Raw genomic sequence first — 16,463 nt, 5'->3', positions numbered from 1 at the left:
GATTCAATCCGCTGCAACTTGAAGCAAGAACCAATGTCGTCAATGGAAAGATTCAAATTGGAAAAATTCGATGGGACTGGAGACTTTGCGTTATGGAGGGAAAGTTTGAAGGCTATCCTTGTACATCAGAAGGTCTCCAAGGTTCTTGGAGATGAGAAATTACTGGCTGAAAAGAAACCAGAAGAGAAGGCAGAAATGGAGGAAATGGCCTATTACACAATCATAATGTACCTGTCCAATAGTGTTCGAAGGAAGCTTGCCATAGAGAAGACAGCAAAGGGAATTTGGGACAAGCTGGAAGAAATCTACATGAAGCCATCTATTGCTAGCAAGATCAATTTGCTAGAAAGGTTATATGGATTTCGTATGAATTCTTCACTTTCTTTAGATGATAATATTGACAGATTTAATGAGATTATTGTAGGTTTGGCTAACATAAATCATAAGGTTGATGAAGAGAGTGAAGCCATCATTCTGTTAAGGTCTCTTCCTATAGCATATCAAGAAGTTAAGGCTTCCATCAAGTATGGCAGGGATGTTATCTCTTTGGCAGATTTTCATGGAGCACTCAAGTCTAAAGATTTCGAATTGCAATTGGAGAAGGAATCTAGGAAGGAAGAAGTGTACCTAACAAGAGGAAGAACAACAAAGAGAAGAAGTTCAAAGAGTAAACATCACCACTCTCAACCAAGATCGAAATCCAGGGAGAAAGAAACCAGAAAATGTTACTTCTATGGAAAACCTGGACACTTGCAAAGATATTGCAATAAGTATAAAGAACAGCAAGGCCTAAACAAGTCCCAGAATGGAGATAGAAAAGACAACAAATATTACTACAAGAAGAAAGATTCAGTTGCTGTAGCAGAAGACAATGATGACTGCTCAATAGATGGAGAATTGTTTTCCGTCTCAGAATCATCAATAAACAGGGAGTGGATTCTCGATTCTTGATGCACATATCACATGTGTCCAAATCGAGAATCATTTTTTGATTATAAATCTGTTGATGGGGGCAAAGTTCTAATGGGAAATGACTTTTCTTGCAGGGTCATTGGAACTGGAAAGATTGCCATCAAACAATATGATGGAGGAATCAAGGTGATCAAGAATGTTAGACACATTTCAGAATTGAGGAGAAATCTCATATCTCTTGGAGCACTTGAAGATGAGGGATATGGATACAAATCCATGAATGGTAGTCTAAGGATTACTAAAGGTTCTTTGATAGTGATGAAAGGGGATAAGATCAATGGTCTATACATTCTGCAAGGAGAAACTATACCTACTGCAGAAGCAAGCTTAGTGTAAGGGCAAGAATCTGATATGCAGCTCTGGCATCACAGACTTGGACATATCAGTAAACAAGGCCTCAAAGAATTGCACAAACAAGGTATCATTGAAAATTTAAATTCTTGTACCTTACCATTTTGTGAAGCGTGTGTTTTAGGGAAACAACACAAGCTGAAATTTACACCAGCAAGACACACTACAAAGAAGATTCTTGAATATGTGCATGCTGATCTTTGGGGACCATACAAAGTGCCTACACACTCAGGTAAGCAATACTTTCTTTCTATAGTTGATGATTATAGTAGGTGTGTATGGACCTATCTGTTGACAATTAAGAATGAATGCTTATAAAAGTTTAAGATTTGGAAAACTCAGGTGGAAAACCAAACTGATCTTAAGGTTAAGAACTTAAGGACTGATAGTGGCTTAGAATTCATTAACTCATAATTTAATAAACTGTGTGAAGAGAATGGAATCACTAGACATCGAACTATAGTGAAGACACCAGAACAGAATGGTGTAGCTGAAAGAATGAATAGAATCTTGTTAAATAAAATGAGATGTTTGCTGTTCAGTTCAGGGTTAGAAAAACCATTTTGGGGGGAAGCTCTAGCAACTGCTACCTACTTAGTAAATAGAAGTCCTAACAGATCCATCGGCTTGAAAACCCCTTATGAAATGTGGTATAACAGAATCCCCAACTTAATGCACCTAAAGACATTTGGCTGTACAGCATATGTACACCAATCTATTGACAAACTAGAGCCTAGATCAGTTAAGGGAACCTTCCTTGGCTATGCTTTAGGTACTAAGGGATATAGAATTTGCATCTCTAAAAGGGGTAGGCCAAAAGTAGTTATTGCTAGGAATGTTGTTTTTAATGAGTATGAAATTCCCCAATTAACAGCCAAGAAAGGTAGTTGCTTTACTGATGATACAGGTCCATCAGAAACCAAGAATACTACAAGTATTGAGATAGACAAGGAGCTGGCAGATGGAGATGCAACAGAACAGCAAACAGAGGCTCCTGATCAAACAGATGCACCAGATGAACATGGTCAAGAAGATCTAGTAGATTACCAACTAGCAAGAGAAAGAACAAGGAGAGAAATTCACCCTCCAGCAAGGTTTGCTGAAGTAGATCTGACAGCATTTGCACTGGCAGTGGTACAACAAACTAAAATTGCAGAGCCAGACAGTTATGAAGAGGCAATCTCAGGTGAACACAAGTCTCAATGGATGCAAGCCATGGATGAGGAGATGGATTCTCTTAGGAAGAACAAGACTTGGGTGGTAGTGCCAAGACCAGATGACAAGAAGGTCATAGAGTGCAAATGGATTCTCAAGGTGAAAGAGGGAATAAATGAGAAGGAACCAGTGAGGTTCAAAGCCAGATTAGTGGCTAAGGGTTTCACTCAGGTGGAAGGTGTTGACTACATGGAAATCTTCTCACCTGTAGTGAAATACAAGACTATAAGGTTGATGCTATCCTTGGCAGCCCAACTAGAGTTTGAAGTTGAACAACTTGATGTGAAAACAGCTTTTCTAAACAGATTCTTAGATGAAGATATCTACATGAAGCAACCACCTGGTTTTCAGGTGGAACATAAGAGAGTTGAGCTAGTATGTAAGCTAAACAGGTCCTTATATGGACTGAAACAGTCCCCAAGGCAATGGAACAAGAGGTTTGACACATACATGCAACAAATTGGGTTTAAGAGATCAGCTTATGATCACTTCCTATACTACAAAAACCTTGAGTTATCCACATCAGTATTTCTACTACTCTATGTGGATGACATGCTCATTATGAGTAAAGATCAAGCAGTGATCAAAAGCATTAAAACCAAACTCAAGAGAGAATTTGAAATGAAAGAGCTCGGACCAGTTCAAAAAATCCTTGGTATTGAAGTATCTAGAAACATAAAGGAAGGAAAGCTGAGTTTGAAGCAATCCAACTACATCAAGAAGATAATTTAGAAGTTCAACATGAAAGAAGCTAAGAGTACCTCTATCCCTCTAGGAGGGCAGTTCATGTTGTCAAAAGAACAATGCCCCACCAATGCAGAAGAATTGGAAGAGATGAGGGATGTACCCTATGCTATGGTGTTAGGATGCCTAATGTATGTGATGGTGAGTACAAGACCTGATCTTGCACATGCTCTTAGTATTCTAAGTAGGTTCATGTCCAATCCTGGCATTGAACATTGGAAGGCTCTCAAGTGGTTACTAAGATACTTGAAGGGCACTTGGGATTATGGTCTGACCTATGAGAAAGCCAAAGGTGATCTTGAGCTGAAAAGGTTTGTAGATGTAGATTATGCATCTAATAGAGACACAAGAAGATCAACCACTGCCTATATGTTTATGAAAAATAAAAACTGTATAAGTTGGAAGGCTCAATTACAATCCATGGTTGCTCTTTCAACAACAGAGGAAGAATTTATGGCCACCACTGAAGCTTTTAAGGAAGCATTGTGGCTCCAAGGCATTCTGCAGGAATTGAAACAAATGAAAGACAGAGTAATAGTGTACTCAGACAGCCAATCTTCTATTCATCTATGCAAGAATCCTGTGTATCATGAAAAGAGCAAGTACATAGATATAAAGCTCTATTGGATTAGAGAAAAGATAGAGGAAGGAGTGGTTGAACTGGAGAAGGTCAGATCAGAGGACAACCCAGCTGATGTTGGGACTAAAGTCTTGACAGTTAGTAATTTTAGGCATTGTCTAAACTTACTCAATCACAAAAACTGAGTATCTGAGATCCCTGGGACACCACCTATGATGGCTGTCATTATTCATCAACTCTACAGCTTATGATTTAAAGGAACTAGGTGGAATTTTGTGGAATAGTTCCTATAAATGATAAGCAACAGAAAATCAGTTATGTCAGTTAGTTTCTTGTTTTAACTAACTTATCCATCTCAGCTGAAAATCAATCAAGGCCACTCGTATTCAGCTGCTTATAAATACTGATTAATTCTCCTCATTTCAAATATATAGAAAAAGAGCAAGAAAGAGAGAAAGAGGGTACAGAGTAAAGAGTGAGATTGGGGTTCTTGGGTTTTGTAATGAGCTGCATATGTTGATGAATATGCAAGCTCGGGTCTGAGTGTTTTGTGAGGAAGATAAGCACTTTGAGAGGATCCAAGAGAGTTGAATCTACTTGACTGTATTGTACCAAGAAATTGTTCTTATCAATAAAGAGGAAGTTGGTGGTGTTCCATAACTGGATTAGAGCCATAGATCACATCGATCTATTGGTCTTGAACCAGTATAATCATTGGTGTTTTTTATTGTTTTTTGCATTGTTCAATTCTCAATTTCTAATCTTGCATTTGATTGTGCTCTTGCTTATTAGTTTGTTGTGTTTTAGTTGTTAATTTGGTTCTGTTTAGTTCAATTATCCCACAATGTTGATAGTAGAAAGTAATTAAACACATAACTAGTATTGTTAATGGTCAAAGAGGAAGAGGTTAGTATCTTTGAGACTGTTGCTGCCTTTTGCCATAGAGGAAAAGAAAACTAAGCCCTTATAGAGTTTAAAAAATATTAAAAATAGTATTTAAATGTAGATAGTTAAAATATTAAAATAATAAACATTAAACCGATAAAACTGAAAGCATAAATATTTACATGATTATATGAAATTAAACATACAAAAATATACCAACATGGTTGTTGTGGATTTTCTAACGATTAAAATATGCGCAAGTATACACAGTCGACAATAAGTAATACAGTGATTCAGTATCAAAGTTCGTCTCCACAGGGACTTTTAAACTAAATAAATGCAATATCAACCAATAACAATTTACAATTCAGTAACCAAATCAAGAGAAAAGTTGTGTAGTTAATTCTGGAAATAAATGTAAATGAGCAAGTTAATTAAACTAAAAATCAGAGATTAAAATGAAAGAATTCTGGGTGGATTTCAGATATGAGAAAAATAGATTTGGATGGTTAATTCCCCTTGGTTCGTTCCAGTTGCTACAGCAATGGGTCAGCAATTTATGTCACAGTTACCAGATTTCGTAAAACCCAGTAAGTTTTTCCCAAAACTTACTATCTATTGTTTATAACCCCCCTCAATGCATTCCTGTATTAAAACAGACTATAAACAATCCATCAAGCACCAAATCTTTCGGTTATGCAAGGCAGCAAAATAGTCCTATTCCACTACTAAAAATCACCTAAAACTAGGTAAGTTTCTTGCATCAATTGAATGGGTTCAGCTAGACTTCCCTTTTCCAAGTTAGATCTAACTTAACAAATGCTAAATATGGCCAGTAATTAACATTCAATTAACATTACAGCACATTCAATTGAACTATGTCATAAACAACTTAACCATGCATTTAGAAATTTAGTTCATACATAAGGATTCATAACCACCCAAATCTTTAGGATGTTAGTTCATAGCTGAAATTTTAAACATAAAACCAGTACAGAATATTTCCATGAAGTTTGAACAGAAATTGAGATGAGAAAATAATACAAAATTAAAGAGAAATAGAGATTAGAGAGAATTGAGTGTTGAGCTCTAGTCCCCCTTAGGCGTCTGCCTTCTTTTTCTCTCCTATTTCGTACTCCCTTCTTCTTCTTTCTTTCTGCTTCTCTCTGTACTTTTCTTAGTGAAAATATGCAGAATTCTCAAAAATGATGGGTCTCTCTTTTTCTGTTACGGCTGCCTCCTCTTTAGGGTACTTGGTTTACCCTAATTAGTAAGTCAAAGTCAATTGTGCCCTCTTGTCCTTTGCCACACCATCCAGCTGACTCATTGTACAACATTCTCGCCACCTAGGCGTCACTTATTCTTCATTAAGTCCAGCTGGAATTTTTCACGTTTTTTTCACTGGTCCCTGCCGATTGCTACGTTGTGGTTGCTACAGCATTTATAGAACAGCAACATGCTATTTCCAGATTTGTTCCCCTTCTTGATCCAAAGTTCCCGATCACCTATTCCAGCTTCCTTTCCTGTTTAACACATACACTAAACTACATAAATCACTCAAAAATATGACAATGCAAACACAAGGTCCCTAGCTACACAGACACACTAAATTATACACAATTACACGAAATACAAACACATTACTCTTTTGTTTGGTTTGAAAATTAAGTTTAAAGATATGAAAATAACTCTAAATCTTAGAGTTATCAATGGTATATGCCTGTTTCAAGTTTTTTTGTTTCACCTATCGATAAAACAATATAAACCTCAATCCAATATCTTGAAATAATCCTCTCTAAGCGTAATATGTTGAATCAGTTTTGCCAGAAAATTAAGAACAAGGACATCAAAAAAAAAAAACAACCAAACGGAGTCTTACAAAACATCTCTTTCTATTTCGTGGTGAAATCATCGTTCAAATGTGTGATAACAAATTCATCACAGAAGTATTAAACCAAATTGTCAAATCTCAAAGAAAGGTTAATTATGAATTATGAATCTTGCATAAAAAATCAAAAGATAACAGGTTGCCAAAAAATAATAATGGTACACCCAAAAAATGGAGTCTTACAAAACATCTCTTTCTCTTAGCTTTTCATAGATTTTTTATTTTTCAAATTCTAAGTTATATTGAGAGAGTTATGGTCAAGATTATTCCAACTTATTTTTATTGGATTATACAATACAACATTCAATTATTTTTATCAGCTAATCATTATTAGCTTGATTCACATCACCCTAAACACAAAACTAAACACACGACAACACAAAAACACAAAAAAAAAAAAAACTAAAAACTAACACCCAACAAATACAACTAAAACAAGCTATATACATTGAGCATAACAGCAAAAGTTAAATTCCTTCCCATAAACTTAAATCAAATATAGTCCCCAATGTTAAAAACAAGCTAAGGAAAGGAAACATGTAAATATTAATTTGGTACTATGTGTTTTATCGAAATACAAATTTAGTACATTTGGTTTTTGATAATTATCAATCGATAACATCTGTTTGCAAAAACTACATGGTTTGATACCCTTAGTGCGTTTAAATTTTTAATATTCCCAGATTACCCCTCATTTTAGTGATTTATTTGATGTTCAATTGTTTTATTATTCTTAAATGATTTAAATATATTTTCAGAAATAATAAAATAAAATAAAAGTTTAATTAAAACCTTAAAATAATTTTAATAAAAAATCTTTGTAAAATAAATTTAATTAATTAAAATGGAATAAAAAATTTAAAAACCAATTGAAATTTTATTAATTAACTTTAATTAAACCTAAATTTTAATTTAATTAATGAAAAAAAACTCATATTTCACCCAATCTCATCCTCACCATCTGAGGTCCCCCCTCCCAATGTTACCCTTATGTTAGTGATTTATTTGATTTTCAATTGTTTTATTACTTTTAAATAATTTAATTTTTTTTTCAAAATTCATATTATAAAATAAATGTTTAATTAAAAATTTTGGAATTAAAATATTAAGAAAATAATTAAAATCTTATTAATTACCTTTAAATAAACCAAAATTTTAATTTAATTAATGAAAAAAAAAAGTCATATTTCACTTAATCTCACCGTCACCATCTCAGTTCCCTACCCTCTCAATCTCACCCACATTTTTTTGTTTCAAAATTTGATTGATTTGTTTATTAAATTAATATTTAGGTTTATTTAAAATTGTTGACGTCGTTTTTCGTCAACTTAATTATATATAGCAATAAACAATTAATTTTGGAAGAAAAGAAAACACAATTATTTTTAACGTGGATCAGCAGTTTATAATCTGCCTACGTCCATGAGTCACTGTTATTATGAACACTGTGCAAAAGCTTTAAGTGAAAGCAATTTGGCAAAGTCTTTCACAATACAAAATTATGTGTGACTACAAATGACCGAATTCGGGCTAGTTATAGGTCTGGTTACAAGAATACCATCCCCCCAATTTAGGGAAGTTACAATATTATAACTTAAATATCGGAGTAATCATAATATTATAACTTAAATGCATTATCTAAATAATGATCCCATAAAAATACGGATTTGACACACAATCTTAACTAATCCCAAAGAAATAGGGATTTCCTAACAACTTTTTTGTGTGGTAAACGTGTCATTGAGCTCGAACATTGCTTCAACGTACGTTTGAGATCACTCATAGCCTCGAGCTCATCACTCCAGTTGTTGTTTCCTCCTCCCTCTCTAAGTCTATCGAGCTCATCCTTCGAGGAAGGTTAATTCCTTTGAGCTTGCAACTCAAGCCCAAACGCTGATGGCAGATCTAGAACCATGCGGCTATGACATTCCATGATAATTTGCACAAGCGTTATGTGGAAATCCATTTATTTCAAGCCTGTACTTTTACGAGCCTACATTTCGAGGTCATTTACTTAATCTCAAAATTTGGGTGTAACATTTTGTCCCCTTAAAAGTATTGGTTCAAATCATATGAGAAGGAAACTTTTTAGCTCCACTTTTGAAAAATGTGCCCATCTACCACACTCGAGTGTGGATATGTGTCCTTAGGGGATTGCATACTAAGAGTACTCGAGTACACTTTTTTCTGTACACGTTCTATCCTATTCCCCTTTTTGTCACCAACTTTCAAAATCAAACACAGTCCATTGGATCCCAATTCTGTAACGACCCAAATTTACTAATGAGGCTTAAGGGCCTTGATTAGTGTACCGGGAGGGCATAATTGGAATATATGTGATTTAATAATTTAAAAGCATGCTATATGACTATTTGAATATCTGAGATGCATGGCTATGTGTATTAGTATGCATGTAGGCCCTGATTAGGTAAGAAAGGGCATAATTGTAATTTTGGACCGTTGAGGGCATAACTGTATATATATGTGATAATTGTTGAGACCACATTATTATGTGGATATATTTGTGATCTGTGATTCGAGACGATCCGAGTGAGCAGGTTAGCGAAAAAGTCACGGCGGGGATTTATACCCGACACGGGGCGAGCCTGGGGTATAAATGGGAATCTAGAGAATATATTGGGGTCTATTTTGACATCAAGGAATATAATTGGTGATTAATTAGGTATCGGGAAGTATGCGAAAAATATTAGAGACACTTGAGGAATTAGTGGGAATTGGGTAAAATGACCAAAATGCCCCTAAGTTGATTAAAGGATTTAGAATTAAAGGGGAGGGTATGGAGGTCATTTGGCATATAAAGATAGGCATAACTGAGGCTTTATGCTTAGTGGAGTTTGTAGAATGAAGTAGAAGTCTGAGGAAAGAAAGAAAAGGAAAGAAAGAAAAGAAGGAAAAGAAAAGGGAAAGAAGAGCAGGCCATTTTGTCAAGGTCGGTCTTGGTTTTCTTCATCAGTTCTTGAGGTATTTTGGTGCAGAAACCCAAGAGAAGCCAGGGTAAGCTTAAGGCAAGAGTTCTTGGTCTGGCTTGAAGATTTGGCAAGGGTTTAGCAAGAATAAGCCATTTGGTTGAGGTAAGACTTTGAAGTTTCCTCAGTTTTTGGTTTTGCTATTGAATTATGGTGTCTAAGCTGAATTTGGTGGGGTCTAGGGAATTCTAGCCAGGGGTTTGAGGAGGAGTAAGCCAAGGAGGTATAGAAGCTGACTTAGGGTCAAATCCCCATTGAAGGTATGAAATTCTAAGCTTTAAATTCTGAGGTTTTGACTGTTGTGCTGAAGTTTCTGAATTTTAGGTTCAACCATGGTGAATTTTGAGATTAAGGGTGCATGTGATTGGGTTTTATGTATTTGGGATGCTTGGGATGAGTGGAGTTTGTTGATAAGCTTGTTTTTAAGTTTGGTTGAAGATTAGAAAAGTTTTGGTAAGGGTTGGCTCGAGGAAATCACGGGAATGAAAAATGCAAGGGTGCTGGTTCTGTGACTAGCGCTACAATGCTAGCCTTTGGATGCTGTAGCGCTAGGCTTGGTTGTCTGGGGGATTTTGGTTCTGCTTGTAGCGCTGTAGCGCCCTCCAAAGAGTGATGTAGCACTACCCTGCCTCCAGAATAGGGTTTTTGAGTTATTTTCAAGGGTTTTTACCCGGGGGTTCGGGGTTCGATTCCACCACCCCGTTTGGTGGAATTAGAGCTTCCCGAGGCTAGGTTTTGGACTTGAGGTTTGGTGATGATTTTGACCTATGGTTGTGATTAGGTGTGCATTAGGGCTCAAGGGGGATTGTGCTCAGGAACCAAGTGAACAAAGCTAGCGAATTTAAAGGTAAGAAAGCTGCACCCAGTTATTTGTGTTATGATGGGACTAAGTGCTCCCGAAATATGTATAATGTAAACGATGGTATTATGCCATGGGACATGTGATAAACGGCCTAAGGGTGCCGTATACAATATTTGCGCACAGGGTGCGGCTTGACCACTGGCAGCCGAGGACAGCTTAATATTCACTGAGCTCGGTTTAAGCGGGCCGGAGTCAGTGGGATAAACAAAAGGTGCGGCCTAAGGGCGCTAACCCTATTTATCATTTGTCAATTGGTTATTGATATGAGATGATATGTTTAATATGCAGAATACTTGATTATTATGAATGCTTAAACTATTGAGAACATGGTTATGCGATGTATGATATTGGATTGACTATTGATTGTTCATGCTCTGTTATTGTGTTTTCTTGCTGGGCCTTGGTTCACGGGTGCTACGTGGTGCAGGTAAAGGCAAACGAAAGTTGGACCAATCCTGACTTGGAGAGCTACGGGGATGAATGTACATAGTCAACTGTTCGGCCGCCATGGCCGAGGAGTGGATCAGGACAAGGAATGCCTATCAGTCTATTTTGCCTTAGAGTGGCTAATTACTGTATTTAAATTTTGGATCTTTGTAAATGACTTTAATCGTTATATTTTTGGGATCCCGTGTAAATAGAAAATGCTTATTTATAAGAAATGCGGCTTTTGAGACCAAAATATTTTAACCCTAGTTCCATTATAGTTTCAGTAACACGTTTTTAATTAAATGACTTGATTAGCAAGTCTAGCACTTTTAAAAACACACAGTGTAACTGTCTTGGCTATCCAGGGCGTTACAACTTGGTATCAGAGCGTCCTAGATTTATGGGTTCCTGAAGACTGGCTGGACATGTACATTCGCTGCAAAAGACAAGCTCGACTCAGGGTTTGGTAATTGTGTACACATGATTATGTGCTTAAATGATTTGAATGAGATATGACTGTTGATATCTGTTTGATTAATATGGAGCATGAGATACTGATAGGGCCTGGCCCTTGACTATTGCATGATGTTATTGAGGCATGCTTATCAGCACCGTTATGCATGTGAATGAATATATGGATAAATATTTGGATAGATTGCTATGAAATTGATTGTTTGTGAATGATTGGAGTTCTAGTGATGGATTATGAAAGGATTATTACCTTGTCATCATAGTCTGATTGCTGAGTCATTGATTGCAGATTGACTTGGATAATTATGCGTCCAAGAAAATCTACGCGACTAGCCATCAGGTCTGGGACTAGAGATGATGATCAGGGCCAGACCCCTCCGCCAGTCCCTGAGAACTGGCAGCAACTGATGGCAGACATGCAGGCTCGGCTACAGAGCCAAGATGAACATATCCGAATTCTACGGCAGCAGGCTCCATCTGGGAGTGTTTCCCCTACTGTACCACCTGTAGTGGTACTTATTGTACAGCCAGTTGAGGTTGGAAAAAGATGGGAGCAGTTATATGAGCGGTTTAGAAAGCAGCAGTCCTCGATCTTTGAGGGAGGACCTGATCCACTGAAAGCTGAACAGTGGATGACTATGATTACTACCATTCTTGATTTTATGAGGGTAGAGGGGCGTGACAGAGTGGCCTGTGCCACATATATGCTGAGAAAGGATGCACAAATCTGGTGGGAAGTGGCATCACAGACCAGGGATGTTACTGCTTTGACTTGGGAAGGATTTAAGGATCTATTCAGTCAGAAGTATTATAATGTTGCCATCAGGGAAGCAAAGATAAATGAGTTCGTGGGACTGGTTCAAGGTAGCATGACAGTTACAGAGTATGCCCTGAAGTTTGACAGACTTGCGAAATTCGCACCAAATCTTGTGCCTACTGATGCAGCAAGGCAGGACAGATTCATTAGAGGGCTTAATGCTATGATAACCCGAGATGTGAGAATTACAACAGTTCCTGGAGGGACAACTTATGCCCAGACTGTAGAAAAGGCTTTTACCGCTGAGGAAGCGGAGAATAATATATGGAGAGAGAGTGAAGTGAGGAGGGAGGGCCGCAGGGCGGTGCCTCCATATTCTGGTTCTGGTAAAGGCAGAGGCCCCAGTGATTTGGAGAGGAAGACCCCTGAGGCTTCGATCGCTCCTGGTCTTGATAGGAGAGGTCGGGGTACTCAGGGTGGCCGTCAGGGACGCGGTGATACGTGGAGGACTTATCCTGAGTGCACGAGGTGCAAAAGACACCATCCAGGTGAATGTCAGGCTAAGGCCTATTATGTGTGTGGGGTGGTAGGACACCTCAAGAAAGATTGCCCTACAGTGAAGAAGGGAGATGCGGGGAAGGTGGACAGCTTGACTCCAGCACGAGTGTTCACCCTGACGTAGGCGGAGGCCGAGGCTAGTCCCTCGGTAGTGACAGGTCAGCTTTCTAGTGCTGGCACTCCTTTTACTGTATTGATTGACTCTGGTGCTACACACTCATTTCTTTCTAGTAAGGTGATTGATAGACTGTGTAGACCTAGTGAGTATTCTGTTTCAGGGTTCGGGACCATTTTGCCTACAGGGGAACTGGTAGTATCTAAGAGATGGATTAGAGCACTGCAAGTGATAGTTGATGGTGGGGAGTTACCAGTAGACTTAATTGAGTTGGGTATGGAGGACTTTGATATGATTCTAGGTATGGATTGGTTGGTTAGATATGGAGCTACCATTGACTGCAGGAAGAAGATGGTGACTTTTGAGCCAGAGGGTGAGGATCCCTTTATTTTTGTGGGAGCGGTGCATGGACCCCGCGTACCCAGGATATCGACGTTGAGAGCTAGAGACTGGTTACAGGGTAGATGCATACGCTTTCTGGCTAGTGTGGTGGATACCACCAGGGTTTCACCAGTAGGACCGGGAGAGACCAGATTGGTTTGCGAGTTCTTAGATGTGTTTCCTGAGGACTTGCCAAGGTTGTCGCCGCGTAGAGAAATTCAGTTTGTCATTGAGTTGGCGCCAGGGACTGAGCCAGTGTCGAGGGCACCGTATAGGATGGCACCGGCGGAACTGAAAGAATTGAAGATACAGCTACAGGAGCTTCTAAATTTGGGGTTTATCAGGCCTAGCTACTTGCCATGGGGTGCTCCAGTCTTATTTGTGAAGAAGAAGGATGGGACTTTGAGAATGTGTATAGACTACCGGGAATTGAACAAGTTAACTATCAAGAATAAGTATCCCCTACCAAGGATTGATGACTTGTTCGACCAGCTGCAGGGTAAGATGATGTTCTCAAAGATTGATCTTCGATCTGGTTATCACTAGCTGAGGATCAAGGATGAGGACATACCGAAGAAGGCCTTCCGAACGCGGTATGGGCACTAAGAGTTTCTGGTCATGTCGTTTGGATTTACCAATGCCCCAGTAGCCTTTATGGATTTAATGAATAGGGTGTTCAAGGACTTTCTAGATCAGTTTGTTATTGTCTTCATCGACGACATCTTGGTGTATTCCAGTTCAGAGGTAGAGCACGAGCTTCATCTTCGACAGGTTCTTCAGAGATTGAGGGAGCATCAGTTGTATGCCAAGTTTAAGAAGTGTGAATTTTGGTTACCAGAAGTGACATTTCTTGGACATATCGTGGGTGTAGATGGGATTAAGGTGGATCCATCTAAGGTAGAGGCAGTTAGGGATTGGTCGAGGCCAAGGAATGCCTCAGAGGTGCGAAGTTTTCTTGGTTTGGCAGGTTACTACAGACGGTTTGTAGAGGGCTTCTCAAAGATAGCAGATTAACACAGAAGAATTTGAAGTTTATCTGGTCAGACAAGTGCGAAGACAGTTTCAAGAGCTAAAGCGACGGCTTATTACAACGCCTGTGTTGAGTCTTCCTTTGGGGGAAGGGAAGTTTGTTGTTTATTGCGATGCATCAAGGTTGGGATTAGGTTGTGTGCTGATGCAGAATGAGAAGGTTATAGCCTATCCATCACAATAGCTGAAGGAATATGAGCAGTGGTATCCTACTCATGACTTGGAGTTAGCAGCAGTGGTATTCACACTGAAGATTTGGCGACATTATCTATATGGGGAGAAGTGCGAGGTATACACTGACCATAAGAGTCTGAAGTATTTCTTTACACAGAAGGACTTGAACATGAGACAGAGGCGTTGGCTGGAGTTAGTAAAGGACTATGATTATGATATTCTTTACCATCCAGGGAAAGCCAATGTGGTGGCAGATGCATTGAGTCGGAGAAGTCCAGGTCAGTTACATAGTTCCATTCGGATCTTAAGGGAGTTAGTTGATGAGATGGTCAGAGCGGGGATAGAATTAGTGGTAGGTCATTTGGCCAATATTACTCTGCAGTCGACCCTGCTAGAGCGAATCAGAGAAGGACAGTTGGCAGACGTTCAGTTACAGGGGATTAGGGAGAATGTCTTAGCGGGAGTAGCTAAGGACTATTCTATATCTGAGGTTGGTTTACTTCGGTATCAGGGATGGATATGTGTTCCAGATGATGAAGGGATCAGACGTGAGATACTAGATGAGTGTCATACGACGCCGTACTCACGTCATCCGGGTACTACAAAGATGTACCAGGATTTACGGACGTTATATTGGTGGCCCGGGATGAAGAAGGATGTGGTGGAGTACGTAGCCAGATGTTTAACCTGTCAGCAGGTGAAAGCTGAGCATCAGCGACCAGCAGGGTTGCTTCAGCCTTTGGGTATTTCCAAGTGGAAATGGGAGGACATTACTATGGACTTTGTGGGAGGTTTACCCAGGATGGTGGGGCTTCATGACTCGGTGTGGGTGATAGTGGACAGGTACACCAAGTCAGCCCATTTTCTTCCAGTAAGATCGACATATACTGTGCTGAGTTGTATGTGAATCGTACATCTCCATGGGGTTCCTAAGTCTATAATGTCAGACTGGGATCCTGTCTTCACTTCAAAGTTTTGGAGTGGTTTGTAGAAAGCTTTGGGAACTCAGTTGAAGTTCAGTATAGCCTTTCATCCTTAGACTGACGGACAGTCAGAGATGACGATTTAGGTATTGGAGGATATGCTCAGAGCGTGTGTGATTGACTTTGAGGGTTCATGGAGTAAGTACCTTCCGTTGATTGAATTTTCGTATAACAATAGTTACCAGTCAACGATTGGAGTGGCTCCCTATGAGATGTTGTATGGGAGGAAGTGTAGATCGCCTATTCATTGGGATGAGATGGGTGAGAGGAAGTATTTGGGGCCAGATATGGTTCAGAAAAAAAGTGAAGCTATAGAAAAGATCTAAGCTAGAATGCTCACCTCTCATAGCAGACAGAAAAGCTACGCTGATCCTAAGCATAGGGATGTGGAGTTCCAGGTTGGGGACCACGTGTTCCTTCGAGTTTCACCTGTGCGAGGGGTGAGGAAGTTTGGAAAGAAGACAAGCTAAGTCTTAGGTTCATTGGACCATTTGAGATCCTGGAAAGGATTGGTCAGGTGGCTTACAGATTAGCCTTGCCACCATCGTTGTCTGGAGTTCATGACGTATTCCATGTTTCTATGCTCCAGAAATACGTCTCAGATGTGACTCATGTGTTGAAGTATGAAGACTTGGAGTTACAGACAGATTTAGCTTATGAAGAGCAACCGGTTCAAATCTTGGATCGAAAAGATAAAGTATTGGGGAATAAGACGATTCCTCTGGTCAAGGTGTTGTGGAGGAATAGTAAGGTCGAGGAAGCGACCTGGGAGCTTGAGACGGCAATGCGGGATCGGTATCCCGAGTTATTCAGGTAAATTTCGAGGATGAAATTCTCATTAGGAGGGGATAGTTGTAACGACCCAAATTTACTAATGAGGCTTAAGGGCCTTGATTAGTGTGTCGGGAGGGCATAATTGGAATATATGTGATTTAATGATTTAAAAGCATGCTATATGACTATTTGAATATCTGAGATGCATGGCTATGTGTATTAGTATGCATGTAGGCCCTGATTAGGTTAGAAAGGGCATAATTGTAATTTTGGCCCGTTGAGGGCATAACTGTATATATATGTGATAA

The 16,463-nt window shown here is 39.0% G+C and overlaps 1 protein-coding gene across 1 annotated transcript; it reads left to right on the top strand.

Moving 5' to 3' along the window:
• Window positions 1-3,279: 3,279 nt before the first annotated feature.
• On the top strand, window positions 3,280-4,047 carry LOC133825016 (secreted RxLR effector protein 161-like). Its single transcript, XM_062258019.1, has one exon. It carries the CDS (start codon window positions 3,280-3,282, stop codon window positions 4,045-4,047), a length of 768 nt encoding a protein of 255 aa, XP_062114003.1.
• The last annotated feature ends 12,416 nt before the right edge of the window (window positions 4,048-16,463 follow it).

Source organism: Humulus lupulus, chromosome 3 (assembly GCF_963169125.1).
Source record: "Humulus lupulus chromosome 3, drHumLupu1.1, whole genome shotgun sequence".
Lineage (NCBI taxonomy): Eukaryota > Viridiplantae > Streptophyta > Magnoliopsida > Rosales > Cannabaceae > Humulus > Humulus lupulus.
This window is presented reverse-complemented; position numbering and strand designations above follow the sequence as displayed.